This window comes from Apium graveolens, chromosome 5, assembly GCF_009905375.1.
Source record: "Apium graveolens cultivar Ventura chromosome 5, ASM990537v1, whole genome shotgun sequence".
NCBI lineage: Eukaryota > Viridiplantae > Streptophyta > Magnoliopsida > Apiales > Apiaceae > Apium > Apium graveolens.
In genome coordinates this window covers 23727257-23745016 of record NC_133651.1, presented here as the reverse complement: position 1 = coordinate 23745016, position 17760 = coordinate 23727257, and the positions used below count along the sequence as shown (strand labels likewise).

Genomic DNA, 17760 nt, shown 5'->3' with positions numbered 1-17760 from the left:
CTATGCTCACTGTTTTTACAGGAAGTGTCATATTTCTGTCCTCGCTATTGTCACACTTGAGGTAACTGACGTGGAAATTTCTCCTACCATGCAGTCACTTGGTTTAATATTCAATACTTCAAGATTTTGCATAATATTGACTACTTCAAGGGAGCTTGGAGCCTTGGACTATTAACAACTCAATAGAAACTTCAAGTTTCTATAACAATCAACTAATTCCACAAAAAAAATTTATACTTGAAGAATATTTACAACTGTTATAAAGTTGAGCACTGTTTCACAAGAACAAATATTGATTTCAGTGTCTTTTGCTTTCACATCAAAATTATAAAATAATTAAATAAATTCAGTAAGACATTAGTCACCATCTACCATTACACAAAACTATAAATAAAATTTCTTAAGTAAGCTTGGGTTGGATCATCTGAACTCTGAACTTCCTGATCTATCTATTAATCCAGTGCAGAGACATCGGTATGATTGGTTCTTTTCCCATTGAATTGCTAATACTAGTCCACTCAAACTTTACGAGCACGGTCTCTCCAAGAACCTTGTTGCATTGCCAGAACCTGGTATACATAGAAAGTCCTTAAAACCTTGTTCAGGCACAATTCTAGATAGCAACTATAATATGCATAAGTATTTTGACCTGGTCACTGATGAGACTCGCAGGGTTTTCCTTTTTAGTTTCCTCCTCCACCTCGGTGTCTATATTAATGGCTGGTGCAAGTGAGGGAGCTCCAAACATGGCCTCATCGTGAGCAGCTTTTAGTTTCTCCTCATTTTTTGTCTGTAACAAGAAAATATGTTAATATACGAAATCTTATTAAATGGCAAACACTAAACTGGCTGACATTTATATATGGATTAAATAAGCCGAACCTCAACTGTGGAGAATCGAAAGCTTTGACCTATGTGCTTAACCAACTCCTTGTCATCATCTGCAGCTGTAGATTAAAGAAGTTCACGTCAGCCCACTTTCCTAACAAGCTAATGCTAACTAAGTTTTAAAATGGATTATTAGCAACAAAAGTGTGCATTTTGATGAGGGAAATACATAAAAATTCATATCAATTAGCATCTGGCTAATAAAACTACCTTCTGTTGCTTTCCTTCCAACAAACTATAAACATGGGTTGCACAAGAAATCAATGATCCGCATAATACATAACTGAGCTAAATTATTTGTAACTCAACCAGTAATGAAGAGCTTGTCAACTACAAAACAATTTACAAACTAAAATGTCCGTGTGTTTTGGACCAGCTTACCAGTTTAGAGGTTGACTTTGTTCATTTGTATTCACGCTAAGTAGGGCCACTTAATACATGCTTCATGTGTAATATGCTATTTAAAAATATTCAGTAACACTCGTACATTTCTTGAAATTGTACTTAACAAATTTTGGTATTGTGATGAATAGCATAATAAACCTTCAATCTCCTCATCATCAAGAGGGGCATCCTTGTCAAAATCAAAGCGTTCCCATCCAGGACCCTGGCCATTTGTCGCATCCTTTTTAGCTGCACATAAGTCGAAAACTAACTACCAAACCAAATATAAAATAAAGAGATAGACTGTCTATAACACACATGGAACATGCAAAATAATTGGGATTAAGACTGATAAGATGCACTAATAGAAAATATAGATTAGTTTTTGCTCAAGACTGAGATGGTACCAACTACCACGTATGTTAAGCCTGTAAAAAGTAAAGATGCAGGGGTTCCTTGCATAGATGTGAACTTTGACGTTACAATCTACTAACATCAAAATCTCTAGGCATGTCAATAGGTCGTGAGGTTTACTGGCTTGAGGATGACCTTAGGGTATTAACCCAGATTAAGACAAAAGATGTAAGATTAAATAAAGGGGTATTAATGCAAATACAGTGGCGGGGTTATATTTACATATATACCCTTCTGTTTTTGTACTGGAATTCAGCCTATCCTTAGGAAATTCCCTGAGATCATCCCCATGGCCAGTATTCTCAGATACATTTATGGTAATGTTATCTACGGTGAATTTAGATATTTGTGATATTTATCTATTAGGAATATATCATTGGCAGCAGCATGATATTCTTATCATCCAAGACAAAGTTTTACCTATCACGAGCCATGACTATGGGAATTGAATAGATTTTGAATTGATGAACATTTGAATAATCTGAGATTTACTTGATTGATACCATCACATGTTTCCAACCCGTTCTGTCATTATCAAATTCCTAGATTCTTCTGGCCTTAAGTTGTCACTATAAGCTCCCTTTATTAAAATTTAATCTCACAAGTCGAGAGACTACAAACCTTTTCTTATCCCACCAATACAGTAAACAAAGATGATCATATTAAATTACTAAATGCATTTTTACAATAAACAATCATTACCAGTTTCAGATAGCTGTAGTTTCATCTTCTCCTTGACTCTTTCAGCAGGTGGCTGTTTTCAAAACATGATTTTTTTATCAGTGCGGGTGTGGCTCACAACTAATGTGCTAATACAGATATACATACTTAATTTCTGCAACACAATTGCTATTCACCAAAATACACATTTTATAAGAATCCACTGTCAAAGAAAGATCATAACATAATAGCTTACACATCTTCTTATCAACAATCAATACCATTCAATACGAAAATCATATGGAACTCTAAGGTACACGGTGACAACAGCTTACAAAGACAAGGAGACTGCATGAACCCTACATCAAATCCTGATATCGACAATTAGACATACCAAAAATAATGATTTGACATCTTTAAAGACAACAACCAATAAACAACTTGCGTTGAAGAAGAGATTGTTGAATTTTGCAAGTGTTTTAATTACTTGTCCTTAAAAGCCATGTTTTATCTATCAAAAAGAAGCCACGTTTGGGAAAAAACCTCTAATCCCGTGTCTACTCCCTGTATAATCTGACATTTACCACCTCTGGACATTTGGAGAATGTAAAGCATAACTAAGGTCTATTTTCATCTACATACACAGTTTTTGTTTTAAATGATGAGGTAAAGATGCATATTCATCTTTCATCAGGTACAGTATAGCTGAGACCACTTTGGTGAACCAATGTACGCACAGACTGTCGTGCAACTAATTCGAGACAATTGCATTAAAGCCGTTGATAGTAGACATCATATATCTTGTGACTTGTTCAACGTTTTACCTAACTCATCTGTCCAATATGTATAGGTGTATACCTACTATGCAATTTAGGTTTTTCTATTGTAGCATTAAGCTTCTTGGAAATATTAACGGGGAATATGATATCTAGTTCTGCTTCAACCAATCAATCAATGCAATGTTCCAACACTATGCCAATGCCATTGTTATAAAAGTTTCTATGCTATAATGAAATGAACATATAGCAATATAGCAAATAGTCAAATTGAAAGAAGGCGAGATGGTAACATAAATGTCACAAAAATCAAGTTCCATACCATTTTGTCGTAGCCATGAATAAGTTTAGCATAATCAATTGCATCCTTGTTCGATCTCTTGCTCTTCTTATCGCGAGGCGATAAACTTCTCCTTCTCCTTCTCTCTCTATCTCTCTCCCTATCTCTCTCCCTGTCTCTCTCCCTCTCCCTATCTCTACCTCTATCTCTATCTCTATCCCTCTCTCTATGCCTATCTCTCTCATCCTCTTTATCTCTCTCACTCTCTCTATCTTTTACTCTATCTCTCTCCCTGTCTCTGCTCCGGTGATCTCTTCTCGGACTCCGACTACGATCTCTCTCCCTGTCTCTATCTCTAACTCTATCTCTACTAATAACAGAAGATGAAGAATGGTGTGGTTTTGATTTAGAGAGCTTTTGTTGAATTGACTTAAGCTGAGCTTGTTTATCCAATTGAAATTGAGATGTATCATTGTTTTTAGGGCTCGTAGAAGAATGAGAAGCAGCTGCTTTTACAAATAAGAGCTTGTTATTACTTTCAGAAGAAACGGCGTCGTTGAAGCCCAGGCCTTGTTTGAAACGAGCAGCGCCTTGGCCCTTGCGACTCAGCTCGTCGTAGTAAGCTGCTGCTTTCTCTTCTTCCATCTGAAACTCTCTTCACAACTTCCAACCTTTTACGGAGGGAGTATAATTCATAAATTTTAACTATATTTTTTACATGTTTCGGCGAAAATTAGAACTAATCGACGGAGATACTAATTTATAATTGGGAAATTGTGAAAAATATCAATTTTGGGGTATTTATTTGCAAATATAACAATATGTAATAACTATTGTAAATTTATTTTTTTTTTAAAATTTAAAATTGTAAATTTACGTTCTAAACAACCCGACCCATATTAAAACTATACGCCCCCTTATTTCTCTCCCCACTCAGTTTTTCTCTCATGTTCTCTCTCTCCCGTATTCTCTCTTGCTCTCTCTCCACACATACAAATATACATACATGTTCTTATATTCAACTTGTTCACAATTAAATTATGAACTATTCTAACTTATTGATTCTCGTAATTCACAATTCAATCAACTCAACCTAGTTCTCGGTGATTTATGTGTAAATTTTGAGATTAGGGGGAATAGGTTTTTAGGATTTTGTGTTCATGGGGTTGTGGTTAAGAAAGGGTTTGTCGAGTGTAATGTGCTTACGATGATGTATTTTAAGAGTGGGTTTTTAGGGATGCGCAGAAGGTATTTGATGAAATGTGTCGGAGAGGGGTTGAGGATGTTGTTTCGTGGAATTCGATTGTGGCTGTGTATGTGCAGAATGGGGGATATTAAGGGTGCGTTGAGGTTGTTTGAGAGGATGCGGTTAGTCTTGTTAATGTTCTTCCTGCTTGTGGGGTTGGGAAAGTGTGGAGGAGAGGGAAAGAGGTTCACGGGTATGCGGTACGGAGTGGGCTTTCTGAGAATGTGTTTACGGGGAATGCTATTGTGGATATGAATGCAAAGTGTAAGTTGATGGATGAAGTGAGTAAATGTCTGAGAGGATGAAGGTGAATGATGTTGTTTCTTGGAATGCAATGGTTACTGGGTATTCTCGGGTTGGGAGGTTTGAAGATTCTTTGAGCTTGTTTGAGATGATGAAAGTTGAGAAGAGGTTTGGTATTGACAAGAAGTGGGAGAGCAAAATTGGAGAGGATGGATTTTGGTTGCTTTTAGGCAATTTTTGTTATGCTTTTAGTTGATTTCATGGTTGCTTTTGTGATATTAGTATTGGCCCCGCACGGGCACTCATTTTTCACCATTCGCAACTACTTGCAACTTATTTTGCAACTAAATGTAATTTTCAACATATTTTTTCAAATTTGAATTTGTGGTTGCATATATGGTTGCTAGTAGATGCATATATGGTTGTAAATGCAACCTCCGTATTTTTGCAAATATTTTTTGAAAGATCGTATTTTTGCAATTTATTTCAAAAAATGACAATATTTTTACATAAAGTTTGTAAAATTTGGGTATTTATGATAAAAGCCCTTTATAATTTACAAGCATTTTTTAATAAAATGAATAATTTATTGATGATTGAACAAATTGTTTAAATATATTTTTAATAATTTATTGACAATTTTTTAAAAATTAATCGAATTTTACAACAGATATTTTAATGTACAATTATAATCAGGTTGAGTTAAACAAAAATATACAATAGAAACTCTATATAAAAATAATCATTATAGTAATAATCTTCTTATTATAATAAAAAATTACGGTGGCCAAGTTAGACTAGTTATTATTAAGAATAACCTCTGCATTATAATATTCTATATTTTTTATAGGTACATCCTTTATTAATTTTTCTTTGTCTTTGTATAAGAATAAAAATCCTTAAAATTATATATACACATGTATGCATATAATATACATATCCGTGTGATATATATATATATAATAATATATAGTCTTCTTATATAAATAAATATTACAAATGACTTAAAATATTTTTCAATGTTATCATTTTGGTTAACACTACATCATTAGTTTGCGTGCCCATATGTTGTCAATTTGTTTCAGAAAATTCATGTATTTGATATTATGTTACGTAATTTATATTAAAAATTTATGATATATTTTTTAAATTCATGTATTCAAGATATATAATAACTATTTTTAATTAATTTTTGAAATTCAAAATTTATATGTCAACCTTTATTAAAGAGTAACCTCTTTATAATAATATTTTTTGTCGGTTCCAAGGATAATACAATACAAAGGTTTTACTGTATAAATATATAATAACTAGCATAAAATCCCGTGCGAGGCACGGGCCTGTAACTTAAAAATAAATTATGTATGAACAATATTGTTTAAAGAAGTTTGTAATTTGAAATATGGTATGAGTAGTAGTGATAGTGTGCACAAAAGTTTTTAAGTTTGTCGTGGCTCGTGAATATGATTACCATGTTTTGTGGGTGTTGTCTAAATAAGATGCTTTTTCATAATATTTATACTCATGCCTTACTTCCAAATATTCAAGAATGACGTTAAATGAATTTTAACTCATCAACAACAATCTTCTTGATGAAATTTGAATAGTTTTCAAATGTCACGTTCTAAAAGTTTACGTTCTAGTTTTAGTTTTATTCAAAAATCTTTAAAAATCATCCGAAACTCTACTAAATCCGTGTGCTCTCATATTTCAAGACTTTCTTTATAATTATTTCATTTTTTTCCAACTAATTTTCAATTTTTTTAAATATTTTTTTGGCTTTCTTCCTCTTTCCATATCTTAGTGTATTTGAAGACATTAAGCAATTCAATTTTGAGTAATTAATTGAATTGAGATTAATCAATTATGACTTGATAAATATATTTTTGTTTCCAGACATGTGCCTTACATGTCCTTAAACAATAAATGCATTTATTTTTTTACTCAATTATAACTTCAATCACAGAAGTATTTCACTAACGGGAGTGAATAGATAGACCAACCATTAAAATGAGTTTGTTTATACTATAAGAGTAATTCTAGAGGTCCAAAAATATATTAACAAAACATTCTCTAAAAATGAGATGTCGCTTTTCTATTGGTTATTTTCTAAACCAAAGCAAACCAAACATACCATGTAAATCCCATTTATCGCAGGGTCTGGGGAGGGTAAGATGTACGCAACCTTTCCCTCATTCATAGAATGAAGAGACTGTTTCCAAAAGACCCTCGGCTTATGTGTGTGCATGTGCACAAAATATTAAAAGGGTAGCAATTACAAATATACAAAAGTTTGATAGCTTTAAGTAAATATAGGTCGAGACAAACCTTAGCCCATGATTTTATTCACATGGGACTTACTGATTAAATGAACTTTTCTCTTCAACACGAAATTAGAGAACACAATGGCTTTGATAATTGCAGTGGTGATTCAAAGCGGTTGGCATATCTTGTCTTCTTGGAACCCAAAAAATATTTCACGTCTGTATCTTTGCATCAATATGAATTGAATTTGTTACATCTCGAAAACCTATTTTTCTTTTTCCCAATCCGTTATAATTCTCTGACCGGTTCATATCTGGTTTTGTTCATCTTGATTTTCGGTCTTTTTTACTTTTTCATTACTCCGTACAACGACCACTGTGAGGTTTATACATGATGAATTCTAGATACTTGAGATCAGTAGCAATAGTATGATACTCAACCACTTTTCCATGCAATAATATACAAAGATACACGCATACATACGTTCTTTTTGTATAACCGCTGCCTTGCTTTCTTGTACCACTCACATGAATGAGAAACATCTATATTTAATAGGATTCAGTTATTTTTTCTTGAATAAAATAGACACGCATGTGTTAATATGAATCTCACCAATTAAAATATGTCATATATTTTTTTGGAGTTATTTTGGTACCGATTTTGCTACATCTAGCACTATTCTTACTATAATGAGCTTTGTATATGCACATTATTTTTTCTTTAATTATTAAAAGACTGTGCGAGATCCGGGCCTTTAGACTAACTTTTTTCTAAACTTATTTACAAAATTTTAATTCACATTTTTTTTTTCAAATCTAAGTTTATCTATTTATCAAATCAATCTTGGTAAATGAATGTTCATAAAATTACAATATCATCAAATGAATAACTTGTATGAATAATTTGCATCGTTTCAAATATGGTAGTGAAATATATATTTTTCTTAATTAATAGAAGAATAATATCAATAAGTGAAATATTATAATCGCTCTTGAGGGTATTCATTGTTGTGCAAGACATGCCTGTACAATAACAAGACTAAGTCAAATTGACAGTCTAAGTAAGTTATATTGTAATCTTAGTTTGCATTTTGTATTGTAACATTTAAAGTCTGTAAAAATGTCAAAGAGCAGACTGGATTCTTTTTCTTTAAACAGTATCAAGCCTAAGAATTCTATCTGGAAGAAAATCAAGAAGATCATGCCTCAGAAGAATTATGAAGCTTGGAGTTGAATAAATCTGTTTTGAGAAAAATGTTCTAAGTCAAGATCTCTACAAGTCACAGATTTAGTGTTATAGAGAAGTCATTCGAGAACTCCATAATGACTTATAGAGAAGTCAGGAAAGCTACTAAAGAACTCAGAGATATCGACAAGCCAAATTGAAGACATGAAGATTGGAGATATCGACAAGTCATTTCTTCACTAGATAACTCAGAGTTATCGACGAGTCAAATATCACTAGAGAACTCTGAGATATCAACAAGTCAAATATCACTAGAGAACTCTGAGTTAGCGACAAGTCAATTAGTCACTAGAGAACTCAGAGATATCTATAAGCCAAAGTAAAGCCATGAAATGAAGAGATCTCGACAAGCTAAGTTATCTTAAAGAGAACTCAAAGACCTCTATAAGTCGAAGCAACTATAGAGTAATGAGAGATTTCGATAATCCTATATACTTATCGAGATGTCAAGTTCTCTATATATCAAACTGGAGATCTCGAGATAATCAAAGTACAAAGTGCAGACCAGTTCAATATCCAAGATTAACAATCAAAGTGAATAGCATCTCTTATTATACACTGTGTAAACCAGCAGTTAACTATCATATAAAGTTAACACCGGTTCTTTGTTAGATGTAACAACTTAGATCAGAAAAATATTGTAATTCTCTCAAGGAAGAAGCTAAGCTCTTAATCAACAAAGAGCCTAGAAATTTTGTAGCAAAACATTCTTAATTTTAATATAAAATTAAGTGAGTTTTGAAGGATATGTGTCCACTGTTCTTACTTGTTTAATTTCAGTATTAACACATTTCACTACAAGATTTATTTTACTTTGTTCACCACCTTTAATATTCAAGAAAAGCAGAAAAACAAAAAAATACATTCACCCCCCTCTGCGTGTGATTCATTACCTAGCAAGAGGTATTAGAGCAAAATATGAAAATAACATATTCAAGATCTTGGAAGAATGAATACACAGAAAATCAGTAGCATCAAAATTTCTACTTTTGATAAGACTAACTACACTTTATGGAAGAAGAAAATGTTGTTGTTTATCAGGATGGCTAATCCACTATACATTCAGATTCTCAAAAAATGGGCCTTTCACTCCTATGGTTGGAGTTGAGAAATCTATAGATGGAGACATGGTCATCCCAGCTCATTATGCTCACAAAGACCCTTCTGAGTACACTGAGCCTGAGAAAGAAAAAGTTTCCCTAGATAGTGGCTTGCAGCTGATCTTGATAGAGTCACTTGACAATGTAATGTATAACAACATTGTCAACTGTGACACTGCTAAGCAGATCTGGGAAAAGATTGAAATACTCTGTAAAGGAACTGAGGAAGTTAGATCTAATCAAAGAAGGATACTGATTTCACAGTATGAGGGTTTCATGGCTAAGCCAAAAGAAAGTACCACTGATGTGTTTGAAAGGTTTAACAAGCTGATAAATGACTTGCAGCTGCATGACAAATACTCTGAAGCTGAAGAAGTGAACTTGAAGTTTTTTCTTACACTCCCTGATCATTTGGAACAAAAAATTTCAGCAATCAGAGAAAGGAGAGACTTAAGTAGAATAACTCTGGAGGTTCTATATGGAATCTTAAAAACATATAAATTGGAGATGATTCAAAGGAAATCATTAAGAGCTGGTCAAGGGCATGTTGTGGATGGTTCAAGTGCTCTAATTGTCAATAAAAGCTAGACCTCTAATGATGATCCAAGATCCCAGACTCCAGGTGTGTCAGCAAGTGAACAAAGAAACAATGATTCACAGGAACAAGTCATACTGGAATTGGAAGAAGGTGAGTTCTACACCCTGGATGAAATTGATGAACTTAATCAGTCAATGAACTATCTGGAAAGAAAGTTCTCTAATATTAGAGTAAAGAAGCCAAGATTCTTCAAAGGTAAAGGACAATCATTCAACAAAGACAACAACTGGAAAGGAAAAGGGAAGTACACATCTGATAGCAAAAATGGTTACAAAACTGGATCTGTTGACAGATCAAAGATAAGGTGTTATAACTGTGATGAGCTAGGATATTTTTTTACAGAATGCAGGAAACCCAAGAAAGCAAAAAAAGACAAAGCTTATCTTAAATTGGAAGCAAAGTATGAAGCTCTTCTGAAGAAACAGCAAAACAAAGCCTATATTGCATAGGGAAATAATTGGGATGATTATGAAAATGATGAAGATGAGGAAGTTGGAAATTATGCACTAATGGCTTTGGAGCAAGGAGAGTCATCCTCATCAAAATCACAGGTACCAACTCTCACCACTATTGATTTAAATGTGAGTCAATATAAGGAAACTATAGAAAAGATGAGCACATAAATGTTTCACATTCATACAAGTATGGTTGCTGCTAATGAAGAGGTTAGCAGACTGACAAAGATAAATGAGAAGCTTGAAAATGAGAAACAAGAAACTGAGTTGTTGTTGGGAGAGCTTGAAGCCGTGAGACATGAGAATGCATATATAAAGAACAAGCTCAAGTGTGCAAGTGAGATTGAAGCAGTGTTAAGAGAGAAGCTGGAAAAGAATGAAGTCAAGTTAAAGCCCTTCAAGAATGCATCTGAGTTGGTTAGACAATACCATGAGAAGAAAAATCCATGTGCAAATATTGCTATTGGTCTTGATTATGATGCCTTGAACAACAAGAAGAAAGATATAGATGACAAAGGAAAAGCAACAGAAAATGAATATATTCCAACTATGCTGAAAAAGGTTGTTTCACCTATGTTCAAGGCATGTGAAGTTAACTTCAGTGAATAAGAGTTGATTATAAAGCAAGAAATTGTTGATGAAAACAATGAGAAGAAAAATGCAAAAGCAACTCAATCTTTCAAAGCTGAAGAAAATCTCATGGACAATCAAGGTTCCAAGACACCTATTAAAGAAACAAAAGTTGCAGATGCAAGAAAGAAGAAGAAAAATAGAAATGGGAAGATTGGGATGAACAAAAGCAACAATTTTACTTATATTGCAGATGCTCCAAGAAAGAAATGTGAGAAATGTGGCTCTGTAAATCACCTAACTCACCTTTGTAAAAGGTTGTTAGCAAGCCAGTTGAAGGAGCCTGCAAATACAATGAAGCAGATGCAAATGATCCCTACTCATTTTGTGACAAGTTTGATTGCATCCCTTGCAACTTGAAAGTGATGAAAAGCTGCCACAAGCTAAGAGTAGACCTCAAAGAAACAAAAAATGGATCTACAACATACATGGAAAATGCACAACAATCACTGAATTCCATTTTATCTGAAACAACTCATTCTACCTCTGCTAAATCAGTTAACAAGAAGAAAGTGCCCAACACTGCTTGGGTTGCTAAACACACTTAAAACTCATTGTGTGCAGGGCAAAATGAAAAAAGTCATATGGATCATAGACAGTGGATATTCCAGACATATGACAGGTGATAAGGCCCTGCTATCACAATTTGAGGAGAAGGATTGGAGACAACAACAAAAGATTCACAATGGGATATGGCAAGATTGTTTCTGGAAATGTTGTCATTGATGATGTAGCATTGGTAGCTGGTCTTGAAGTAAATCTTCTCAGTGTCAGCCAGTTTGCAGACAAAGGTTTTAAAGTTTTATTTGACAAAGAAGAATGTATTTCATCAGCAAGAAAACCAATAAAGTTGCTCTAAAAGGAGCAAGGAAAGGAAGCTTGTTTGTTGCAGACTTGAACTCAACAAATGAGGATGGTATTTGCTGCTTCTACACTAAGGCATCTATAGAGCAAAGCAACTTATGGCATAAGAAACTCCCACATTCGAATATTAAGGCAATCAATACCTTGGTCAAGAAAGAGTTAGTGAGAGACATGCCAAAACTAGAGTTTGCTCAAATTAAAGTTTATGAAGCTTGTCAGAAAGGAAAAATGAAAAGATCAAGTCACAAGTCAAAAACTGTGAATTCCATAAGTGCACTATTGCAACTTATTCACATGGACTTGTTTGGACCAGTAAATGTCTTATCAATTTCAAGAAACAAATATACACTTGTGATGGTGGATGATTTCTCAAGATACACTTGGGTAGAATTTATGCACTCTAAAGATGAAACTCCACACATCATAATTAAGCACATCAAGAAGATAGAAGAACAGGCTGAAGATCATAATTGTGTAAAGAGATTGGAAAATGATAATGAAACATAATTCAGGAATGCAACATTGAGTGAATTCTACAAAAGCAAAGGCATTATTCAAGAATTCTCAGCTACTAGAACACCTCAACAAAATGGGGTAGTTGAAAGAAAGAATAAAATATTGGTAGAAGCTGCTAGGACAATGTTGTAAGATGCCAAGTTGCCAACAAGTTTTTGGGAAGAAGCTGTTAACACTGCATGCTATACTCAAAATTGATATCTCATTAACAAGGTACATGGGAAATCACCTTACTCAATCATGTCTAAGATAAAGCCTACTGTAAAGCATCTTCATGTGTTTGGAAGCAAGTATTACATTTTGAAAGACAACTCTGAATATGTGGGAAAATTTGACTCAAAGATTTTTGAAGCCATTTTTCTGGGATATTCATTGGAAAGAACTGCCTACAAGGTCTATGTAATTGATCAAAAGAAGATCATGGAAAGCACAGATGTGACTTTTGATGATGACAAGTGTCCAAGCTTGGAATGCCTTGATGATAATGAAGCTGAAGCCCTTGCATTTGAAACTGATACTACTTCATTTATACAAAATTACAAAGCATGAAATATTTACAATTAGCCCTCCTATTTGCATATCCACTAGTAGTCAACATGACTTATAATTTCCCACAACTTCTAAGAATTATAACTCAAATACAGAGACTGAAATATGCTACAATACTAAACTTATTTCTAAGTAAAGCTACTCCATCAACGGATAGCCAAAGTGGTCTTATCCGTTGAGGCTACAAACACTAGATTTCTACTTAAGTGTTTTATTTAACTTATCATCAAACTAATACATATATTCCTAACAATCTCCCCCTATTTATGTCTACTAGAATTATAGGCATAAATTCAGGGTTAACTTGATGATAACAAAATACTTACCAAATATATGAGTTGAAACCAAGTAGAAATTCAAAAGTGCTGCAAAAGTGTATGTACTGAGATAGAATTAAAGATTTACAATATTTCCAAGGGTGCTTCTTTAGTCTGAGCAAATCATTTTCTTTTCCTTTGTTCCCTTGTTTTCTTCCCTAGCCTCCTGTCATTTTCCTCTACTTGAAGTTGGAGTTGTCTGTAGAATTCAGCTTCATCTTCTTCACTGATATCCAACTTAGATTGCATGTTCTTGAGAGTTTCATTACTGGCAATTTTAAGCTGGTCTTCAAGTCTGAAAAATCTTCTGACTCCTTTATTATCTCTGAACTCCATCAACCAATGAGGTGATTTATGAATTGTAATTCCATGCTCAGGGATGAGTAATGTTCTAGGCAAGGAATTTGACTCCCACCAAGTTTTCCTTATGCTGGCAATCTTGTTGATAATGTCAGTTTTGGCAGTCCTAGTAAAGCCAATATCCTTTTTGATAGCTGAGTAGAATCTAATCAAGGTAGAATAGCCCTCACTTAGAATTATTTGAAGAGGCCAAGTCCTTTCCACACTTCCTTTATACTTGAACACTAGCCTTTCTGGTAGCTGTCTATAGGCATTTATTCCCCTTACTTCTTCCAGCTCATCCAGGAAGAGTTCAATATCTGTATGTTCTTTTATGTCACAAATGTGAACATAATCATCCTTTGAGCCTTGTGGCTTAAGCTTAGGTTTATGCTTCTGAGTGAATTTACTTGAGGTTAGAGGAGGTGTTGATTTGGATTTTCTTTTCAGTTTCTTTGGTGGTGGAGAAGTAGTTAAGAAGGTAGGCAATTTGATGGTGTCCCAATCAATAGGTTCCTCTTTAGGGATGATTATTTCACCATGGATATTTATACCGGGATCAGCCACAACAGGTTCAGGAATAGAAGGTAGTGGTTTAGATTTTGATTGGGTTTCCTCAGTGTCATCTCCATTCTTCCTTTTTGCCTTGGCCTTCTTTCTGTTCCCTTTCTGCCATTCCTTTCTTTCCTCACTTCTTTCCTCCACACTCTCACCAACCATATTCCCCATATCCACATTTATGCTTTCAGTCTTGTCTCCTTCACTCTTGTCTTCAATTTGACTTGACTTTAGCTGTTTTTCAAGCTTTGTTTGTGCTCTTTTGTCAGCCTTCAGCTTTTTAGCTTCTCCCTTTAACCTCATGGTTTCTTCCCTCTTGGCTATTGAGAATTTGGGATATTATTGCATCACACAGATACTCTTTCCCTCTCTATAAATGATAGCCATATGCATTCTTTCCACCACATCCTTGGTCTCTTTGTGCTTTATGATGTTACCACCCAAAACTTTGTCTTCATTAGACTTTGGAAGAGGAAAATCCACTTCTTTTAGTTGAGCAAAGCTTAGAGGGTTCTTTGTAGAGTCCTTGTTGAATCTAGTGGTTGGCTTGAGTACCATGGACTTCAGGTTCCTTAAAGAAGTTTCTCCAACCTTATTCCTCCTTACTGACTTATGCTTCATACTGATTGGCTCAACTTTTGTGCTATGTTTCACAGATAAGGATTTTGTAGTTGTAGAGCCAAAAATTTGTTGCATCCTTTCATCAATTCTTCTCCTTTGCTCTTTCACCTTCATCTCAGCTGCTACTAGCTGGATTAGATCAATTCCATCAAGCTTTCCTTTGATTTGAAGTGTTGGAGAAGTAGTGATGGCAGGAACTAGCACTTTGGATATTTGAATGTGTGTAGATGGCTCCCCTTCCCCTTCCCCTTTATTCTCCCCCTTTTTGTTATCATCAAGGAGAGAGGTCAAGCCATGTGCTTTAGCCAGTTGCATTAGAAGACTAGTCTGAGACTGTTGATTGTGAAGAATGGTGACCATAGAGTTTTCAATAGCTTGAACTCTTTCCTCCAATTTGGCCATCTTCTTTTCAACATCTGATTCTTTTCTCAGTCTCAGTAATAGTTCCTGCATGGTACCAAAGGGCATGATTGAATCCAGCTTCTCAGTATTGTAGGACTTCAAGTCAGCTATATCCTTCTTGAGTTCATCCACACTTAGATTATGTCTTAATTGTTGTAGCTTCATGAGATGTAGAGAATCTAAGTGGGCTTGAAGAATGGCTTTGGTACCAGCATTTGAAGTTGCCTGAATTGCCTTTTGGATAACCATGACTTGTTTGACTAAGGACACATTAAAATGCCCTGGTGTAGACTCCTTTGTCAATGCCCATTCAGGTAACTCTGGAATAGAACTTGGGCCTTCATCTCCCCCTAAGTTCATGCTTCCATCAAAAGAACCAGAGTCATCATCATTAGATTTTACTTCAAATTCCTCAGATGGCTCACCAGCTGTAGAAAGCATCATATTGACAACAGCTTTATCCCTTTATAGAGATTCTGAAGTATGTACTAGGTTTAAAGTCTTTTCTGCCTCCTCATTGCTCTAAATAGCCAATAGTTGATAGGCTGACACAAGATGAGTAAAAGTGTCAGCATCCAAGGAAATGTTATCAATTACAGTTTTGTAATGTTGCTGAAATTGTCTTTCCTTTTCAGCATCATCCACAATCATTGACTCACTAGCAATGGCTGGATCCACCCTTATATCTCCTGTACCTGCTTTTCTCTCAATTTCTCTCTTTTCTTCCATCAGGGGCTCCCCCTGGCTCACACTCCTCACACCCTCACCTTCACCTACTAAGGTGGTACTCCTCTCACTTTCTTTTTCCATGCTGGAAGAAATAGCATGCATATTTAGACTCTCAAGCTCTCCTTTTGCCTGGGAGCAACCCAGCCTCTCACTCAAGTTTTCACTCCCTTCCCTCAACCCTAGAAGTGATTGTACAGTAACCATGTCTTCTACACTTGGAGTTAATTCAGTTGTTTGTGTAGAGACCATCAACGGATAAGGAATATCCGTTGAAGTTGAAACTAATGGTATCAACGGATAATTACTGTTAAGCTTATCCGTTGAAGAACAACCACTTGTCAACGGATGAGGAATATCCGTTAAGAAGAAAAAGAAGTAGAAATTTAAAGTGACATAATTGTTGAATCTATGTGGATTAATTTTAATTTAGGTGACACAGATTCTTCAACTAAGTCTGAAAGAATTGGCTGATGATCCAACAAATCATCTAAAAGATGATGATCACCAGTATTTGAGTGGGGCTCCTCCCTGAGTTGTAAAGAGGGAGAATCAGGAATTGATGTGAAAATCATGTCCACATCCAGAGATGGTGATGGAGAATTTGGTGGTTGATGTGTGTCAATTTTGAGAGAATGGGGCTGTGACTCCACATTTGTTGGAGTCACATCAAGCTGAATTTGTGAAGGCATAGATATAGGTGGTTGTATCTGTGCAGTGTGTGCACCCTGTGTGGAAACTAGGGTTTTGACCTTCTTTCTTCTTGTAAAGGCTTTTACAGGTGAGTGTGTGGCTTCATTGTCCCTCCCTCTTTTGTTCTGTGTCCCTGGTTGGGGACTATTTTCAATAGCTGCACCCTTTTGGGAGGATGCAACTAGGGATGAGTTTGAATCTTTTTGAACCACCACAGTCTTTTGAGAAACTGTGGCTTGGCTAGCTTGGGTACCACTCACCTCTCCTACCTTATTCTGGGGGTTTTCTTGATGTTCACCCCTCCCCTCACCACTAACACCCTGTTCACTCCCCTCAAGGTTTATGGTAGGTGTTACAACTGTTGTCTTTTGAGAGACAACAAAGGTGGCTTTCTTTGACTTGGATTTTGAAACTTTAGGTTTGGTGGCCTTGGTAGGAACCTGTTGGGGCATTAACACAGATTCCATGGCCACACTTAAAGGCAAAGAAATGATGGGGTTGGAAGTAGTAGGAGTTGAAGAAGTATTTACCTCACGTACCTGAGGTGCATCCATGATTGGTAAATATACCAATGGCACCTTACTGTTGAGGTTAATCCTTAAAAGGTCTGCAAGGACCCTCTTCTCTTGTGCCCAGCATTTGAGTTTATTACTTTCATTATTTATGACCAAACCTTCAGCAACATGATTAGCCAATAATATAAAGAATCTAGCATAGTAGATGTTATGAGGTCTATTAGCCTTATTACCTAATCTAGTACCCAATTGTAGCATAACATAATTGCTAAAATTATAGTACCTATTAGAAACCAACATATAGAGCATATTAACAAGAGATGAAGTTATTGCATCAAAATTACTAATTTTCCCAGAGAAAACCTTGGTAAAGGCATCACTGAGAAAACCCCATTCTTTCCTAAGGCCTTTTCTCTTAATACTGCCTAAACTAGTAGAATCAAGGGAATAGCCTATGGAATCTAATATGCTAGATA

At 35.1% G+C, this 17760-nt stretch overlaps 1 protein-coding gene across 1 annotated transcript; it reads right to left on the bottom strand.

Moving 5' to 3' along the window:
• Positions 1-255: 255 nt before the first annotated feature.
• On the bottom strand, positions 256-4127 carry LOC141723673 (uncharacterized). Its single transcript, XM_074525531.1, has 6 exons — positions 3445-4127; positions 2389-2440; positions 1432-1521; positions 883-947; positions 650-790; positions 256-569 (listed from the first exon to the last, which is right to left on the bottom strand). The coding sequence occupies exons 1-6, from the start codon at positions 4045-4047 to the stop codon at positions 519-521; spliced, it is 1002 nt and encodes a 333-aa protein (XP_074381632.1). The 5' UTR covers positions 4048-4127; the 3' UTR covers positions 256-518.
• Positions 4128-17760: the final 13633 nt, after the last annotated feature.